A 19,300-nucleotide genomic window follows, 5' to 3' on the forward strand; every position below is an offset into this window, starting at 1 on the left:
AGGAAGTAACAGCAGCTGAAACTGGGAAAACAAGAAAGGGCTTCTTTTCTTACAGCATGTATGAACTTGTCAGTGTCTCTGTTTCACAGCCAAAAATCTGCTATAATAAGGAACAGCTCCGTAAACATTTATTAATAGTCTGTGTAGCCTCTCTGACAGATACAGTGCAAGCAAGTTTTATGATTTAGGATTCAGTAGAGGATATTCACACCATTTAACTTCTTATCCCCTAAGTCAACTAGGTTAGGAGCACAAGGGAACTTTTAGTTACATGCAATGACAGGAAGCCATGGCTTGAAATTAGTGTGGACTATTTTTGTCTAAGAAAACAGAACACATTTGTCAGCACAGTTGTCAGGGATATGTGGGATAACACATATGACAAATGCAAAAACATTTCTTTGCAGACCTAGTGATGTAATGTTCCACAAGTAATATTAATAGTTTTCTTTATGACCATTTATCATTGATCTCTGCAGTAGTGGTCAAATGAGAGAACAGTTACGTTTTTCTTGTGTCTGCATCAACTAATATAAACTTGATTTGGATGCTGTGTAATATAATATTTTGCTTTTGGTTAATGCTATTCCAGCACTGCACACCCAGGCCATTAAATAAGGAAATTACTGCTGTCAAGAGTTGCCATTCCTAATGTTACAGTTATTCAGTTTCAGAAATAAGTAATCTGATCATATCAAAAAGACTTTGTCATTATGGACCATGTGTGTATTAGCCAGGATTTTCACAAAGTCTGACACAGGTTTGGCTTGTTGAATGTGAATGTGAAAGCTTTAAGGTCCTGCAAAATTCCAGTTTCTTTTTCAGAAGCAATAAGCAGGAAAACTTTATAGGACAAGAACACTGAATATTATCAGAAAGGGAAAAGAGTCTAAGATGGGTACTGTTAAGTATTTTAGGCCTATTTCTCCTGTTGTGGAACTCTTCCTTTAAGTAAACCTCAAGAAAGCCAGTCTCTCAGGTTAGCCAGTCTCTCAGATTAGCCAGTTTTTCAGACCTATTTTCTTTATGATGAAGATAAACAGGTACATTCCTTTTGGGGTCTTTTAGAAGGTAGAGGAATAATAGACTTCTGCTTAGAAAACATTAACTGTCTGTTCTTTGGTACCCAGTTTTTTCCTTCATCTTCTAACAGTTATATTAAGCATATTTGGGCACTCCTCTGCTCACTGTTTGGTTCTAAATTCCCTGCTTCCTAAGTTTTCTTCCACTGGCTTCCTATCTCATTCTACTCCCATCACAACTCCACCTTGTTCAGATACCAAGATAGGCAGACCTGTGAATAATATGTAGCTTTGAACTCCTACTGTTATTCCTGTGTGAACAAGAAAGGGATGTAAATATAATGCATTTATCTTAATTGTCAGTGCATTGTACCTTGACAGTTTCCTGAAATGTTTCCTACAAGACACCTTTCTTACTTCATTACTCTGATTTTCTTCACTCTCCTCCTTCAGAACGTTCCAAAACCCTCACATCTTTCAGGTAACATTTTGCCAATAACTGCTTAGTATTGCTTCTGCCTCATCTCTTAATCCACTCATTTAGCTTGTGTTGAGGTATATAAAAAAATAAAAATAACAAAATCTGCAGCGCAAAGTTTTGTTTTCAGCTACATTGTTGAGGTTCTTTTTATTAGTTCTATGTTTTGCTTAGAAGGAAATGTTGCCTTTATTTTCCAAATGTGCATAGAAAAATCAAATAACTTTTTTATAGATCAGACGAGTGACCAGTGGGGATAAAAGTATAGTAAGGCTGAACATCTTTCATTCTAATCTTTTCTGGCTATAAGTGTTCATCTATGATGTGGTTCTTGTGTCTGGATGAATTTATGAAAATCAAGGAGTGTATAATCCATGACATTTTCTGATACACTATCTTATCAATAGGCTTCTAGTTCATCAGTCAGGAGTTGGCCAGAGAGATAAGGATATACATGAATTCCTTTCTGTGGCATTTGCCATGAAAAAAAAATGGGGTTTATTTCTGTTGTCCTTTGCTTTCTTGGTAGTACCCTATTTATTTCCCAGAACAGTTTTAGTATACTTTGTGCAGTACTCATCAAAGTTGCATTCTGCAAGGTTCCAGTAGAAAACATATTATCATGTTTATTAACTGTGGCATGGATGTAAAACAAGAATTGACCTTAGGCTGTCTCCTTGCAATTTATATTTTCAAGCATCTATAATTTCATTGCTTGCACTGTACAGATTGCTTATGTATTTCTCTATATATTTTGAAGAAAGGAAGGGTAAATAATGTCACTTATATGCACCTGTAGTATCTCCAATCTCATTTCTGACTGAGTTCTAAACCTTCAGCACAACTTGAGCAGCCATAATACCCACACTGGTAAGTAACAGAAGAAAATCTTTTTCCCTGAAGGGGAATGGATATTGCTGTCACTTACTTTTCTCCAAGTTCTTGTGGTATGTAGAATTTTTCTTAATGTCCTAGTTACATGTCATTATGTGGGATTATCAGCATTTTTTTTTTCTTATTTCTCGTTTTTCAAAACAAAATTGAATATATTAATTTTGAAAAGAAGTTTCAAATTATTAACAAGTAATTTGAATCGACTGTGTCCTATTATCTGGGACTGCTACTATCTCAGGGTATCAGGCAAAGTATCTTTGCTCTAAATGCTATTTTCTTTTTAAATAAGGATGTTTTCTCTCTTGAGGCTTCTTTTTTTTTATTAGAATTATAGTAACCAGGTTACAAATGCATATGTTTTAATTATGTCTTCTAAAGGAGGCATATTTTATTTAAGAATGAAAGTTCTTTCTTCATCTGTATACTGGAATTGATTGAAGATTTCCTTGGAGTCCCATCAAAACAGTAATGTGAGTGTTTCACTTGAGAGTTCAAAGCAGATACTACATTAATGACATAAAACCAGGGAAGGAATGCAACAATTTACGTAAATGTTTCCAATGTATTTGCTGGGAGACATCCTATCAGTACTAAATATTTAAATTGTTAATATATTGGTTAGTTGTATTATTTTCTTGAGAATCTAGTGCAAGTTAAAAGAAGCATTCAGTTGACTCTGTTTTGAACATGAATTTCTCCATTTTCCCCGGGTCAGGTACAAACAAAAATGTCAATCTCACTTGTGCTTTTGCTAGTGTGCTCAAGAGAGCATAAAGCATAGTTCAATTCCCATGGTTCATTCAGTCTTTTGCTTCCTTGCTGTGATTTTTTTAGCAAGAAAAGACATTTAATGTGGTTTGAAAGGGTTCACCTCAGTTTTGTGGGACTTTGTTTTACATAACCTGTGAAACAACTATCATATAATAAAAGGTTTCCATTCAGTCTTGCTTCAGACTGAAGCAAGAATATTCCAAAAGTTTTATTGACTCCTTTACTTCAAATGACATGACACAAGTTTAATTTATCAGTAAAAGGAGATATTTACTGGATTAACCAATTCTGAAAAATTATATCTTATATATAATTTTTTTATTTTACATGCTTCTAATAGTACAAACCATTTTGAGAAGCTACCTCGTTTGTTTTTTCTACCCTCTACATCATCTAGGAAAAAAATTGTATATGAGAAAGTAAAAGTTATCAAGTAAGAAATGTTGGGGGTGAGGTTATATGCATGGTATATTTAACATAAAAATTAATGTTGGTCTGGCATTAAAATTTTCTGGTTGGGCAGCACAATTTTTAACTGGGAATCTTGATAGCAGTGGCTAAAATGTCTGGGCCTGGGTCTATAGGAATCTATATTGCATTCTGTCAGGTATCAATCATGATACTTGCCAGGCCTGATAGTCCCAGTTATAGCATACTCTGATCATATGATTTGTAGAAGGTATGGGATGGTTGGGGTTTTTTTTTAAAGTTAGTTTTAGGACTTAGTCTTCATATGCAAATCAGATAAGTAACATGTATTCTTTAAAAAATGTTAGTCAATTCAGCATGCGACATATGTGCCAGATTGGTAATATATTGAAATAACAATTATCATTAAAGCCAGTTAAAAATGCCATGACAAAGCATCATTTATTCCAGAAATTAGTCTGTGTCTTTGTCCTCTAGAGGTGTCTCAGAGAGTCAAATTGATGTCTTGCATGTACTGCTAACTGATTGTGTGGAAATTTTTTTAAGTTCACTTTTTCTTTATTCTTCTGTCTTTTTACCCATCTTCCCCCATTGTAGCAAATTAGACGGCCGGATGAAAGCAAAGGAGTTGCTAGTAGAGTTGGATCCCTCAAAGTAAATATGTTTCTAACATTTATTTTGCAAGTTTTCTTCTATAGCCTACACTTTTCCTTTCAAAGGGGGAGGTGAGGGGAGGGAGGGAAGGGGCTTTTCCATTTCTCACCATCCCTTCATTTTTATTTCAATATTCTTATTGCTGTTGGGTCACGTTTTGTTTGTTTCTGTGCTACACATAGAGCAACCCACTGAAGGCATGCTGCCAGTTAGTTAGCTTTGAATGTCACCATAAATAAGAGATAGGTAGTAACTTTCCTGAAGTGCCTGTAATTTGATGATCATGATTAAACCACTTCTCTGATTTGTGTTGCTCGTTGTCTCTTAACTGCCTGTTACATGAGAAGTGACTTATTCATCTTCAGACTACAGTTTCCCATTTGAAACAAAATCAAACTTTTATAGTGTTCACACTTACATTTAATTCTCCAAAAGACCGGTACAAGAGCATTGAATATTCCATATATATCTAGCCTTTAAATCAGAAAAAAATCAGACTAAGTAAAGAGGAAATAAGTGATTCATGTGAGGTTAATAAGAATGAAGCCACTCTTCTGCTAATTAGCCCTCTCTGCCTTTTATTATGTTTGTGCAAACATACTCAAATTCTTAGAGCACTTAACAGGCAGATACCTAAATCAGGACACACCGTGCAGTTTTACACTGGAAGAAATGGTTTAAAACACAGGTTGTGCTCTTTACCAAGATGCTGATCATGTGCAGTTCAGGCCATTCCTGAATGTTAATGTTCCACCTCAACAGTTGCGTCTTATTCAGCCATCCAATTTTTCACTTTTTGTCCAGTTTATTTCCTTTTAGTGCTTTCTCAAGCACTTCTTTCATCTTTTATTCTGCACTCTCCTTGCCTTTCCTGCCTTCTTGGTTTTTCGTCTTCTGTTTTAGTTTCGTATGTGAGTGTATTGACTTTGTTCCAGGACAAGCCATCTTCTCTGTTCTCTAAAACTGCTCTACAGCTGCTCTTTGTGAAACTAATTTCACTGAGCATAAAGAATAGGAGGGGAAGGATTATTTATGCACCTCTTTCCACTAATGCCACCACTTTAATTGATCTCAGTGTAGAAAAAGAAGCCAGTCACTATTTGTTTATACAAGTTATAGCTAGAAGCATCTGTAGCATTCCTCACTGTATGTGAGGCTCTCTCCTTTCATCCATTGGGAAGAGGTTTTAGTTACAGTGTAGAGGAGAAGAGAACTGTACCTAAGTACAGTGGAAGACATTCAGGACCACTGAAAATACAAGACAGCCACAGTTTCTATGCTGTTTTTGAAAATTGTGTGTGTAATTACTGGGACCTCTCAATTTTAATGGGTCATCACGCACAATTCTAGATGCATAATGAATTCTAAATGTGTAATGCCTGTATAAATGCAGAAGATGTAGATTATTTAGATGGTGGTGTTTGCCTATTTTTTTTCTGGACACCCACTGACATCTAATTTAGCATTATTTCTGTATCTTGGCTGCCTAGGATTTCTTTTCATGACCCACAATATATATTTAGGCACAAAATCTTACATCCTCATAGAAAATGGGAAGTCCTAATTCAGATTCCTAAACGTTAAAATGTACGAATAAAAAGTGATTTTTAATGAAAATAAATTCTAGAACACAACCTTACCAGCAAAACAAGCAAATAAATAAATAAATAAACAATGTAGCAGAGCTTCAGTAGCTTTAGAATTATCTATCTGTTGATTTTTCATATTTTTTCCTGGACTGATATAAAAGCCATCTTAATTAAGCAAAAATATCCTGTTCCCAATTTCGAGTTTCCTGAGCTTGTGTGTCTTTGTTGTTCAAAGCACTCTGATGTCTCAAAATGTTGAGCCAGAGGCAATGAGAAATGTGTTATGCTGTGATTTATTAAAAAAACAAAACAAAAAAATAAAAAAACCACAAAACAAAGAAGAGAAAAAAAAAGGAAAAAAAAAAAGGAAACATGAAAAGAGAACAGGTTGCTTTCTCAGTTCATTTTCCAGTGTTTACACTTAGCTCCATCGAAAGCTGGAGGAGCTCAGAGATCAGCTAGAAGGCAGTGTCAAAGGATGCTCTTTCCAAGTAAATGTACAATTTCACTTGGTGATCTGTTTCATAAAACTTCCACTGGCTGGCAACACCAAATCTGATTGGTTTGTCCTCTCACCCCCATCTTTTTCTTTTCTCTCTCTCTTTCTCCTTGCATGTTTTCTTTCCTTTCTAGCTGGGGTTTCATTTTAATGTGTGTGAGAAACCTGACCTAATTGACAGGAATTGTTTAAAGGAATATCCTACTTCATTTTAAGGAATGCTAATCAAACTGCTTGGCTTTACAGCAACTAAAAAGAAATCACTTTCCAAAATTGAAGTTGCATGTCTAGAAGTTTGATAAATATTAAACTTAGCAACAAATAAAATAGATATCCTTATCTTCTTCCAATGATTGACAGCCTTACCTGAGCTGAAAACTATGGCTGATATAAGGTAACCCTAGTATGGGTTCACATGTACCTCTGTCTTTGCCATTAATCTTTTGGAGTCCCTATGTTATCCTCCCAAATAGGTTAATATTTGGTTGAGTGTCAGCCATGCTAATTTTGTTGCTTGTTTTTTTAGCAGACAAAAAACCTGCAGCATATTTCTTATGCATTAAGTTTGTTAATGAAAAAAAAATGGTTAGGAAAGGATTAGGATCTAATACATTAATTATGACATCTCTACAAAGTTGCCCATTTTTCATAGAAATATTTAAGAAAGCAAGTCAAATCCAACAGAACCATACAGACTGCAATACCTCCTGTATATTAGTTTGCCTCATAAACTGAGATCAGCTTTTCAGCAATTCTGTAGAAGTGAGTTTAACCAAATAATTTAATGTATAGTGAAAATCAGAAAAAAAAGACAGTGGTGAGAATGGTAGATGTGAAACTTAGTAGCCATTTATCCTTTTGTACATTCATCTAGTGAAGATTCTGAGAATAATTTCTTAAGATTCATGTTTGTGCTTTGCCCACACTATGGGTATTGTCCATTCTCAGCACTATCATTCTACCAAGTATAATCCACTATGATTATATGATGCAAGATGATTTTGGTAATGATAATGATTTGATCATTTTAAACCTTTTTTGGATGCTTTTGCATTCCCATCTATGTATCTGACAAAAAGTTGATTTCTGCTTATTGTCAAAAAGAAGTCCCTGAGTTTATAATCTCTTGCAGGTGAAATACAAGGAAATTGAGCTGCTAATATATTTCAGCTTTATATAAAATAAATTTGATGAATGGACTGTATCTGTTCCCTGGCAAATCTTTAAGAATCAAGTTGGGAGGCAACGAACTTTATGATAACTTAAATTTGGTGGCAGCTCACATTTATGAGTCATAATCAAGACAAAGCAAGTCCTTATATTTCAGAATCCTCACTCTTAAATTCATTATTTAGGACTTGTGAATAAATGTAAATTGAGAAAAAAATTATGCCATGAAACTTCGTACTACAAAAAAGGCATTCTAATCACACATTATTTCACTGAATGTCACATGGAGTGAGGCTTAAAATGAAAAACTGTGACTGCATTAACCATGAGAAATTAGTTATCATTAAATTTTCCTGTTCCTCTGTGCCACTTTATCTGTTATTTTGTGGCTGTACCCTACACAATGCAAGTAAGGATGTCAGATTGTGAACTAAGAAATGTTCCATATATTTTGCATATGCCCTTTAAGTTTCTTAAAACAATCTGGACACATTGCAAATATAATAATATGTAACTAAAATCTGCTGCTTTGTCACTGCTGCTCTGATTCATGCTGTTAATAATGGATGTTTTACATAAGGCAACATTTGAAAAGACTATGCAAATGGCAGATCAAAAAATAAAACAAATTCTTACTAAATATTGGACAATTGGAAAGAAAATAATGATGGATCTGTTAATAGTTCATCTTTAAAATAATTTTCATTTCTTCCATTCTGCTTTTGGAAAGGGGTTTAGATGAATGTTGTTAATACTCCTACAATGTGGCAACTGTATTGAGTGGTGTAGGAGGGGGAGCATATAGTATCTGATGGCCAGCCACAAAAATGAAAATCAAATGCTACTGCACAATTGTGTTTACTATTAAGGTGGAACCTTTATTTCAGACTGAATTGCAGAGGCATGCTTTCCCAATTAAATTTAAAGGCCATTGGAAATATGTAGGAAACACTGGAATTCTGCAGAGTATTGCCCATTCCACCAAAAATTCAGAAAGCTTGACAGGTATTTAAAATAAAATTACACAAAAAACATGCATGAAAAATTTGAGTTGATTAATCAGTTGCGGTGGGTGGGGTTGAGTAGTTTTCATTTTAAAACACTGCTTTTAGTAAATATAACCAATTACAAAAATTTATCCTGATCTAAGTCCTGGTTTTCCATTTCTTCTTGAGATCTTCCTTCATCTTCCTTGCAGCTGTTTCAGTTCTTTTCATAGCTTAATCCTTTGACCCCTCCCAGAGACCAATGTTTGAGGCTGAAATGAAACACTACTTAGAAAAAATAGTCTTCTGTCACTTGGACATAGTGGCATATATACTGTACAAATTAATGTAGCAATAGCATATATGTGCATTAGCTGCTGAGATGATCAGTAGTGGAAAACCAGACTGATTTATATATTAGAACTCATAATTCCTGCTAAATGTGATACCCTCCTGAAAGTGTGTAGTTGAGATGAAATTCAACAGAACAATACTGCTTCAAGCTGTGGTTTGAAGATTTTATTTTTTGTAATTGTGCAGGCTAAGAATTTTATACATACTTTTAAAGTCTGCAGAAAAATATTAATGAAAGCCCATTTTAAAAAAATAGTAATTCTATGTGTAGAAGTTCTACACAAAGTTCCCAAGTAATATGCCAAACAGTTTTTGTGTGGCTCTTAACCAGCATGGTTCCAAATCAAAGATTCTAGTTTTGTTCAAGAAAAGCATTCTTAAAATTCATAGTAGAGTCCAAATACTGTCTATAGATGATGTTTAATGAAACTGGGATTATAAATTTTTTTCTGCAGAGCTGTATCTTTCAGAGTCTACAGTCTCCTACATGCAGTGCTCAATCTTACTTCAAGTACCTGCTTTCTTTGATCATGATGATGGATTACATTTGCAGGGTTTTTATTCCTGGTCTTAATATTCCATTATTAAAGATCTCGTTCAAGTCAGTAAGGCCCTCAGACTAACAACAGATTTCCAGCCTCTTAACCACATTCTCAGTAAAGAGAATTTTTAAATCCTTCTAGAATCTTTTAAAATCATTCTCACAGTGGGGAGTTTCTGTGACTGACAGTGTGAACCCTTAACTTGAATGTTCTTGGGGGAAAAGAGCCTAACAGCTCAAAAGTTAGCACATTAGCTTCACCTAATGTAGCATGTGTGGGTTGCCAGGTAGCAGACAAAATAAGGAGAGCTCCCTTTCTCCCTTTCTCAGACTGGAAAACTCAATCACTGCAGTTCATGTATGACAGCAAAGTGTGAGCAGAGTAGTAAGTGACTGATTGCAGAATCATCAGAGAAGGCTGAGAAAACAGCATTTGTTCAGCCTTGAGAAGAGAAGGCTTAGGGGAGACCTTCATACAATGTTCCATCACTTAAAGGGCAGCTACAAGGAAGATGGAGACTCCCTATTTACGAGCCAGATGGACAAGACAAGGGGCAATAGGCACAAGTTGCTCCTGGGGAGATCTAGAACACTTAAGTGTAGGTAAAATGAGGCAAATGGAGTGAGTGAGATTAAGATATTAAGGATAAGTGTGTGTTTTAGCATAGGGAAGAATACAGGTATCTTAATGAAGGTTGCCTCTAGGCAACTGGATCTTTGAAAAAGAAAATATAAAATGGCTTTAAGTTATTAAATTCTAATAGAAATAAGACTGAAGGTAAATGGTAAATTTACCTAAATATTAAAAAAAATACAGAAAATTAGGTCACAGGATCATTTGACAAGGAAAGTAATACCCAGTTCTAAGCAAAAGCACACCTTATTTGTCTAAAAAGCTTTCAAAGCAGTGTTTCAAGAAGCAATCCTTGCTCTAACAGAAGGGGTTCTCTCTCTCTTTTTTTTTTTTTTTTTTTTTAAAAGCAAAGTAGACTGCTTCAGCTTAATGCTTGATTTCTTAAAATAGCATTTGTACTCTATTTGTCCCAAGGAATTTTTTGTTTGTAACTTAATGCTTCTGCAAATCATCTCAGTGTAAGAAAACATTTCATCAGGTGAAGAAAGTGCCAGATGTGTGTGAACACTAAAGATGCTGTGACCTTATTGAGATTTGTAGAAGAGTCACAGAAAAGCAGAATGCCAGAAAGGAAAAAAAATATTTTTTTACTATTAGAAAAATTTCAGTGAAGAAAAAGCAGTTGTGTAGAAGTGTATAAGAGAGACATAAGTGAACACAGAAGGGACTGTAGAGTTTTCCTGGAAGTGATATTTTACGTATCAGTGAAGAATATTAAATATGCATTTGAGACTGAGGAGTATTTATGAGGTACTTTTCATGAGTACTGTGTTCTCTTCTCAGTCCATCATAATACTTAGGTAAGTAAGTGGTCATTAATAATTTATCTGGAAACTCTTGCTGGGTACATATTTACCACAAGTGTATCCAAACTGCTGTAGAGGCACTAATTTTGTTGAAGCCTAAAGAAGTTTTGATGGGGCTTCTGATAATTGGGTTTTCCACCTCTAGAAAAAAATCAAGAGGGGATGAGTGAGATATTTTTCAAAATACCATGTTTTTAAAAATAGAATTTATTAGGCTTCTTCACAGCCAGTTGTCATCAGATAATTATTAATCTTACAAAAGTTCAAGAAAATAAAGACTACTAAAACTCAAACTACTCTTTGTAATTGAAACATGAAGTGTTTTCAAATGAAGGAAGGTTCTTCAGAAAGCTCTTCTTCTTTCAGGAAAAGAAATACTATAAATAACAGGAGAGTCCTTCTTTAATACTTGAGTTATGTCTGGGCGATTAATAATACATAAGAATGGGTATCCTGTGTAAATAAAATTTTCTTAAGCAATCAGTAAAGCCATGATTTCACCAATTAACTTGTATGTGTGCTGAAAGCTTTCCACAGTGGAGTATCCCTCCAGAATCGTAGCCCTTTACGTTGATTACGGACATAATCTGCAGATTTCTGCTGACCTATATATGGCCTTTACTCTTTTAACTTTGCAAGTTACTCTGGTTTTGAGCAGTGAAGTTAAAGAGAAATCTCCATTATCAAAATGCTGGTTCTGAGCACCTGAAAACATGAAGATACACAGGGAAGAATAGGGCCTCTAGTGGGTTTTCACAGTGTACCATTTGCAGAGTTAGAATAAAACTAATAGTATTAAATTAAAGAGATGATTAAAGTGTCATTGTAGAATACCTTATTGCCCTAAGGACAGTGTTGGCAGTTATTTAGAGGAGGATTGATAGTTGTCTCCAAGATTCATCATTAGTTTTAATTACTTATAAATACAATACCTTTTATTTTCAAATTAAGAAGCTTCCACCTTAAAAGGCATAAATCTTTTCTGAGATAGCTGGTCATGGAAACTTAATGAACCCCCTGCTACTATCTCCGTTGCTGGAACCACCTATACAGAAAACCTTCTGAGACCCTTACTGTGCCACCATTTATTTTTTAACAATGTTTTCTTTTCCCCACTGCACAACCAGGCTCGGCTCCCTTCGTGCTCATCCACCTATAGTGTTTCTGAGGTATACCTTTGCACGTGTTTTCTCACACAGTCGACCTGCTCACCCATCACACACTTTTTGGTTTATTTACTTTTTTCTTTTTTTTTTTTTTTATTTTTTATTTTTTTTGCATCGCACTGTGCACAAGTGGGGAAAAATCAGCTCTGGGGGGCAGATTTTGCATGATCAATCTGCAACCATGCTCAGCGTGGTTTTAAAATCACTGTACCAGTCTGAGACCACCAGGATATGCAGTCTAGCTAGGCAACCACTACTTAACGTATGATCATAAATTATATAGTAGCATCCTTCTTAATTACCTCCTACGTTAAGAGGAAAATAATAAATGTATAAGATGTCTAGGCAACAAAATACTTCACTGCTTACTCTGAGCCATTTTCACTCAGTCAAATGAGAAAGACTCTGTAAAGATGACCACCGCATTATGGTTACTAAATACCTTTCTACATATGGATAGTTTTATGATATCTGAAGTTTATTATTAATTCCCAAAGTTTTGGCTTGGGTCACTACCTGCCAAAGTGCATATACTATTGCAAATAGTTCCATATCATCTTCATTATAGTCTTCTATAGTAAGGTATAGTAGTACCATCATGGCAAGAAATTAAAAGAAAAATACGTTCTGTCATAATTAGGAGGGAAAAGGAGAGAGATGTTAAGGTCAAGTAGAATTCACAATGTCATGGGATAAAACCAGAATTTATAAAGTACTATCAAATTAATGCTATGACCCACTGCATAAAGATTAGGCTTCAGCATATTATAATTGATTAATGGATGAGTATCAAAAAGATGGACTTGAGGTCTTCTGCAATACTGAATCACTCTTGAGCACTTACAATTATTTATTCTGTATTTTAAGAGTTTACAAGTGGTATAAAAGTTGACAAGATCTTGTAAAAAGATGACAGTTCACTTGGTCTCACACTGTGGGCCAAGTTCTAGACCTAATGTGAATGAATGCTCTGTTAATGAGCATCACCTACTCACTCACTCCTAAAATTTCCAAAGCAGGAAGAACTGTGTGTAAGCAGTAAGTACTTTGCTGATGCATGTATGATTTGCTCTCAAAGGTTCAGCCTCTCAAGCAATTATTCTTAGCACTTCCTTGTCCTCAGAAATAGCAAGGTTTTTTATAGCTTTAGTGTATGAACAGGCAAAAGGTCTTATAAAAACATCTTTAAGAGAAAGATGCTCACCAGTTTTTCTGTCATAGATATGTATTATTTGTCTGACTCCACCAGGAGACACGTCATTTTAAAGATAGTCGTGTGTGTTCTTAGAAGCACCTGATAACAATTCTGCAGTCTGTCATGCCTGGTTACTGTATCATATTGGGTTTGTCACAATTATCAGCAAAACACAAGTGTGGAGTAAATAAGTAATACTGCACTCATACACATTTAAAAATACTTTCTGAGCTAATACAGAGAGAAAGAAATCAAGTTCAGTGGTTGCAGATGCAAGACAAATGCCTTACTCACTCAAACATTTTTATGAATGATCTGTCTTAAATTAAGAAAAAGCACTGGCTCAACAGGCATTTCAACTTGATGACACTTTGTTTCCGAAGAATCCAACTGTGAGACTTCACATCAACAAAAAAAGTGATTGTGCTCTTATGGATTATGAGGTAAATAATCTGTTTTCAGGGAAAGTGAGCTCTTCTTGCTTTGCCTGCAAGTTCTGCCATTTGCCCTTTTCAAGTTCTAGAAAGATCTCTGTCTTTGAAAGAAACACAAAACAAGGTCTTGTGGCTGGCAATTGATAAACATGTATGGGTCTCCTACTTGAACAGTGTCCAAAAATCATTTTGCCTTCTCTGGAGCTATCAAGCTGTGGTACCAATTAGTGACCTTGGAATAGTTAGATTCTACCACAGCTGAAGAAGAAAACTGGAGTATTAAATCCATGAAAATTTTAGTAACACTGTCTACCAAGGATAGCTTTGCAATTTGTAGTAAGGAGTCTGATAGCTGAAGTATCAAGGTGACACTGTGAGACTCTACAAGCAATTCATCCTTTAAACTCTGTCCAAAGAGAAGACCTTAATATCTGAAATGTGGATAACCTGGCTGGCTGGTGAGCCAGATCTTGTGATGCAGTTAAAAAATTCCCAGTTGATCAGAACTTCCTGCTTACGAAACGTACAGTGCAAGACCTCTTTTAGACTGTGAACTGAAGGTTTATAAAAAAAATGGATACATTCTCCTCTACTGACAGACTAGCACCTTGTGTATTTTTGACTAGACCATTTGAGCCAAAGGAACAAATCAATTCAACCTGAAGATCTCTGTAGCAATTGTAGCTATTTAAAGAGGCAAGAAGGGATTGCAGATTCTCAGGGGTTTTTAAAGGATTTGCAGTGTAGTTTTTAGTTTTGTAAAAGACTCTTCATTCAAAAATACAGTTTAATGTCAAATTGCATGTCCATCAGTGCTCAATGTCATCTGCTATTACTTTGGAAAATGGAAAAGGCTGCTATGAGTAAACATCCTGACCTATAAATTATGTGGTAGAAAGTCTCCCAAATCGAGATATTGATAAATCAAGTCCAAAAGCCTGACATTAGTCTTGATCAAGGCGAAGAAGAGGAGAATGCAGTATTGCATAATGTCTCATATCCAGGGGGGAAAAAAACCCCACACTTTTTATAGATATCAAGGTTGTTTCTTGTGTCTATACCTATTTCTGTGGTTCTTATTTCAATTAAATATTTTTCTGAAGCTGATTATTAAGCACCAACTTCAGAGTGTCTTAGTTTTATGTGTCCAAGTGATCTCCAAATAGCTTTGAACCTTCAGAAGAGAATGTCAGAAACACTGAGATGATAGAAATTGAGTCAGTGCGGTGGGAATTCACCTGAATGTGCCTTAGACAAAGGTACAACAAAAGATAAAAGGAAATATAACCTGATATTAAAAATTTCTGAAGTCTGTTTTTCAGAAATAGACGTAGATTCATCATTCAGAAGAAATTTCCTTACAATTTTCATTGTTAAGAAAAGCTCTAGAGCTGGACTAATTGGCACTCCTTGAGCTAAGACTGCCAAAAAGAAAAGCGAGTGTACTATCAGGGATTTTTTTTCTGCTGCTACAAAGAAGGTCTTTGATTGAAGAAGTAAAACATTTTCTAGCAGAAGAGAAACTTGGAATCTGTTTGTTCTGCATTATGAAGAAATTGAGGTGGAATTTGCTGCCTGATTTTTCTCATAGAGAACATCCTTGGAGAGCCTGTTTTGCACCTTGGAGTCCAACAATTCGGAAAATCTTTACCTATTCCTTTTACTGTCACCCATTGCACTGGTGACTGTGGATGTGACCAGTTGATGTCTATTTGAGAGGAATTGGCTGAAAGTTTTTTAAAAAGTGTCTGCTTACCTTTAGTTACAAAAGGGTTTTCATACTTTGTTGAACTTAAGGCATTATAGGGTAGTAGTACTATACACCTACCTAGCCCCAGTCAGCACCTTAACAATTCCACTTGTCTCAAATGAAGTGCTGTTATTGGTTCAGTTTAATTAAATCTGAGGTTTGTTAAAAAGTTATTCCCTTTTTGTGGGATGTAAAGCTTTAATGCACTCAAGTGGTACACTGATAAAATATAAATTCATATTCTCTTCGAATTTCATAGTAAGCAATGAAGTTTTTCCCCCTTCATGAAAACCATTTAGCTTCATGCCTTTAGTTTTTGTAAATGTGAGCAGGACTACTTTAATGATTTTTCTAAGATTAGAAATTCTAATAAGGAATAATGCTGACTTAGCAATTGTGCAGTATGGTATGTGTGTTATATATCTAAAATTTACTTTTTACCCAGTTGGCACAAAAGATAGTATTTTAGGTTTTTTACTAGGAGTAGTTCATGTAAGAAGTTTCTGAGTCAGGCATCACTTAGCATTTTTTCAGTTTGAATCTTAAAAATACTGTACAAAATATAAAACTAATTGATTGATGAATGAAGGTCCATAGTCTCCTAATTTATAAAATTACACTTAGATAGTATTATACAATGGCCGCATTTTTTATCCTCATTTGTATCTCAGACTTTTTATTAGCAGCATCAATCTCTCTTTCTTTCTTTCCTCTGGCTTTTGCATGCTCTGTGTGTTTGGCTAAAAGCGTAATGAAGGAAAGCGATTGATCTGTGTGTTGAAAAGTAAACTGGCAGTGAAATGTTCACTGCAGTGCTGTGCCCTTCTTTCTTAAAAAAAAAAAATAAATTAAAAATTAGTTTTTTCAGTAGACACTCAGGTCTGTAGCTATTCATGTGTTTTATTCAGTCTCATTGAATGGTTAGAATATGTTGCCTTGTGTCATGAAAGATCTGAGAAGTTCTATGTTAATTTTTGCTCCCACAAAGTACATTTATTTCTATAAAAATAGTTTTGGAATATGTGGTGGCTGCGTACTGATTGATGGGATTAGATCATATACTTAGCATCTTAATGAAGCAACTGAGACTTGTATTATTTTACCTATAACACCAGAACAGAAGGACCAGTTTAGGGAATTACTTATCAGCAGTATTCAGAGAACAAGAGGAACTTCAGAAGTCTGGGTTTTTTAAGTGCTCTGGATTAAAGACATGGAGATAGTGTACATCAGAAAATGTAAATATAAATAACTAAATCTTGTTCTTTAGAACTAAGGCCAGCTAGGACACTTTCTCATGCTTAGGCCACTTCAAACAGAAGGCAATGCTGAAAGACCAAGAACTGCTGCTCTGACTTTCAGGTGTTTACCACAAGCATAGAACCTGGATTTCAGTTTTAGATACAGACTCTTAAGTTCACTGTTGTTCTCCATTGCAAATCTGCACTAACCAGTACACGTGGTTTGTGGGTGGGTAGACCACTTATTCTGAGGGTAGAGAGAACTACTTTTGACAGTGAGATTCAATAGAATTCTTAATGTGTGCACAGTAAGACCAGCATTTTGAATTTGCTGCCCACAAATTCTGCATCCATGATTTTCAGAAAGGTTTTCTGGCTCCAAGAGCATACACCAGCTATCTCACGCTGGCTCTAGAATGTTGCAACCCCTTATAGTTTGCTATCCTTTTTTAAAATTGTATTTCCTATTCTTATATCTGAAACAGTTCTCTCTAGATTTCCGACCAGTGGACAAATTAATACAATTTTGAGCTAATTTATTCTGATATTATAATGTGAAACTTTCCATAAGCAGTTTGCCAGATAAGAAATAGAAGAATTAATTTAACCATGATAATTGAATGTGCAATTGTCAAAAAACTGGAAAAGTCTTCAGGCAATTCTTAGGCACACCAGAATGCTTTAATGCCAGTATTGGTTTGAAAGTTATGGAAATACTTTAAAATAAAGGAAAATCCTAAGTGCACATGCATATACAGTGTCTGAATTTTGACTGGCATATTATTAAAGGTCTGTCTCTAGCACTGGTTTTGAAAATCATTTGCATAGCAGCAAAAAACTATGACACAGTTCTAAGAAATAGAGTTGAAATACTACAGGTGGTCTTCAGACTTTCAGGTATTGTGTTACTGCAGTAATCTTACCAAGTTATGGATGAATAACTTTGGTGAATGACATCTTAGATTTTTACAATAAATTTTTTTTTTTAATTAATTAGAAATGTTCCTATATTTGTGCTTTAAATAAATTTTATATTTCTTTACCCTACTGGCCAATTTCAATTAGAACCATTATTAGTTCATACACTCAAAATTGTAGCAAAAATTTTATTTAATGCTACAGCTTCTCTGTGCATGGTGCCTACATTGTGACTTATGTCAAATAAAATTATGCCTTGATATAATATTTTGCACTTTTATTCTATACTAGTAAGTTCGCTTCAAGCACTATGTTCATTTTACAAAGAACTATTTAACTTTCAGCATAGTGGTAAAAACTGGGATTTTGAATGTCATTTCATATTACAGATTTTGGCTTAAGCCTTGTCTATTCAACATAGAAAAATTCTGTTGATTTTTATTGTGGTAAAATGGCTCCCATCTCTGCATCTATCAGAGAGAGAATAAATAAAACTCAAAATGTCTATTAGGAAGTACAGGTGCTATAAAATTGAATTATAAAATCACAGTGATTTTCCACATAATGTCTTACACATTTCTATATTCTAAAAATCAAGTAATTCAGAAATAATTTCCATCATTCCCTTTATGGAATGTTGAAGTCCTTTGCTTTTTGTTCCAAGACAATTTTAAATACCTATCTCTGTTTTCTTTCCCTTTCTTCTTCCACAAAATAGGGAGACATTTCACCCTGCTTCGTGGTATAAATGTGCAATCTTCTATGCAACAAATTAGATCAAGTCAGGGAGCTATGAATGTCATTTTCCTTTTGACTGGTTAGAGTTTAGACTCGTGTGTAATCTACATAAGCTTTTACCAAAGTCAATGTGAACATTATTTCTCTGTAATTACATCCATTTAAGCAAAGGGGATTTTTCCATTTTCTTGTGCTCTACTGTACCTTGGACTGTATGGCTTCAAAATTGACTTGATTAGATATAAATGACATTTCTTTTCTAGACAACCACTGTTTTCTTTTTAAATCCATTAGCACACTGCTCACCAGCACAAAATATTCAGTATTTATTTGTATTTGGTTTTACTATTTAAGTCAGTTTGCTTGAGAAGCCAGATATTAGTTTCTATTCTGTTACACTATGAATAATGCTCAGCACACTGATTTCTAGGTTCAGCTACCAGAGCAATCAAACTCTGGAGAGTCAGTTTCAGTGATGGAATCTATGGAAAATGAGTCTGAAGTCTGAAATAGTAGTAAATCAAAGTAGATCAAAGCTTCTATTACACTGCTGTTTCGGCTTTTGGAGTAATCACTGATGTAAAATGCCATCCATGTGATCTAATGGATGTGTGGACACTGACAGTTTTAACAGATGGAAATCAAATTAGATATACACAGCAGTGTCAATATCAGTATCAGTAGCATGGAGCTCCAATGTCAGTGGGTTCCTATCAGTTCCCCTACATTATCTCCTGTTTGTCCAGTTTTTCAAATGCAGTTTTGTAACATAAAAACAAGGTATTTTTGCTAAGCATTATTACCACAAAGTTTTTCATTTAAGAGCTGGAGGGGAGGAAGAATGTCCTTGTTCACAATATTTTCCATCTCCCTTTATCTTCCATGATTTTCCAAGATTCAGTGCTGCCAGAAGCCCAGCCAAATGAATATTCAGTTCTCAGGCACAAAACTGCTGTGGGGAGGCTGGTGGTTGCTGTTGTGCTGGACCTTGCAATCCAGACTGCCAAATTCAGAAAGCACTAAGCAAAACT

General features: G+C 34.9%; 1 protein-coding gene across 22 annotated transcripts in view; it reads left to right on the plus strand.

The window, feature by feature from the left end:
• The window catches only part of GPHN (gephyrin), a 272,370-nt gene that overhangs the window by 195,762 nt on the left and 57,308 nt on the right, over positions 1-19,300 (plus strand). For 12 of the 22 annotated variants that reach the window (XM_071744382.1, XM_071744363.1, XM_071744367.1 and 9 more), the window contains one exon: positions 4,192-4,248. The exons of the other annotated variants lie outside the window; for them this stretch is intronic. In XM_071744382.1, the coding sequence (XP_071600483.1) occupies positions 4,192-4,248 (57 nt within the window). The remainder of the gene's footprint in view (positions 1-4,191; positions 4,249-19,300) is intronic. 22 annotated transcript variants of the gene reach the window in all.

This window comes from Heliangelus exortis, chromosome 5 (genome assembly GCF_036169615.1).
Source record: "Heliangelus exortis chromosome 5, bHelExo1.hap1, whole genome shotgun sequence".
Lineage (NCBI taxonomy): Eukaryota > Metazoa > Chordata > Aves > Apodiformes > Trochilidae > Heliangelus > Heliangelus exortis.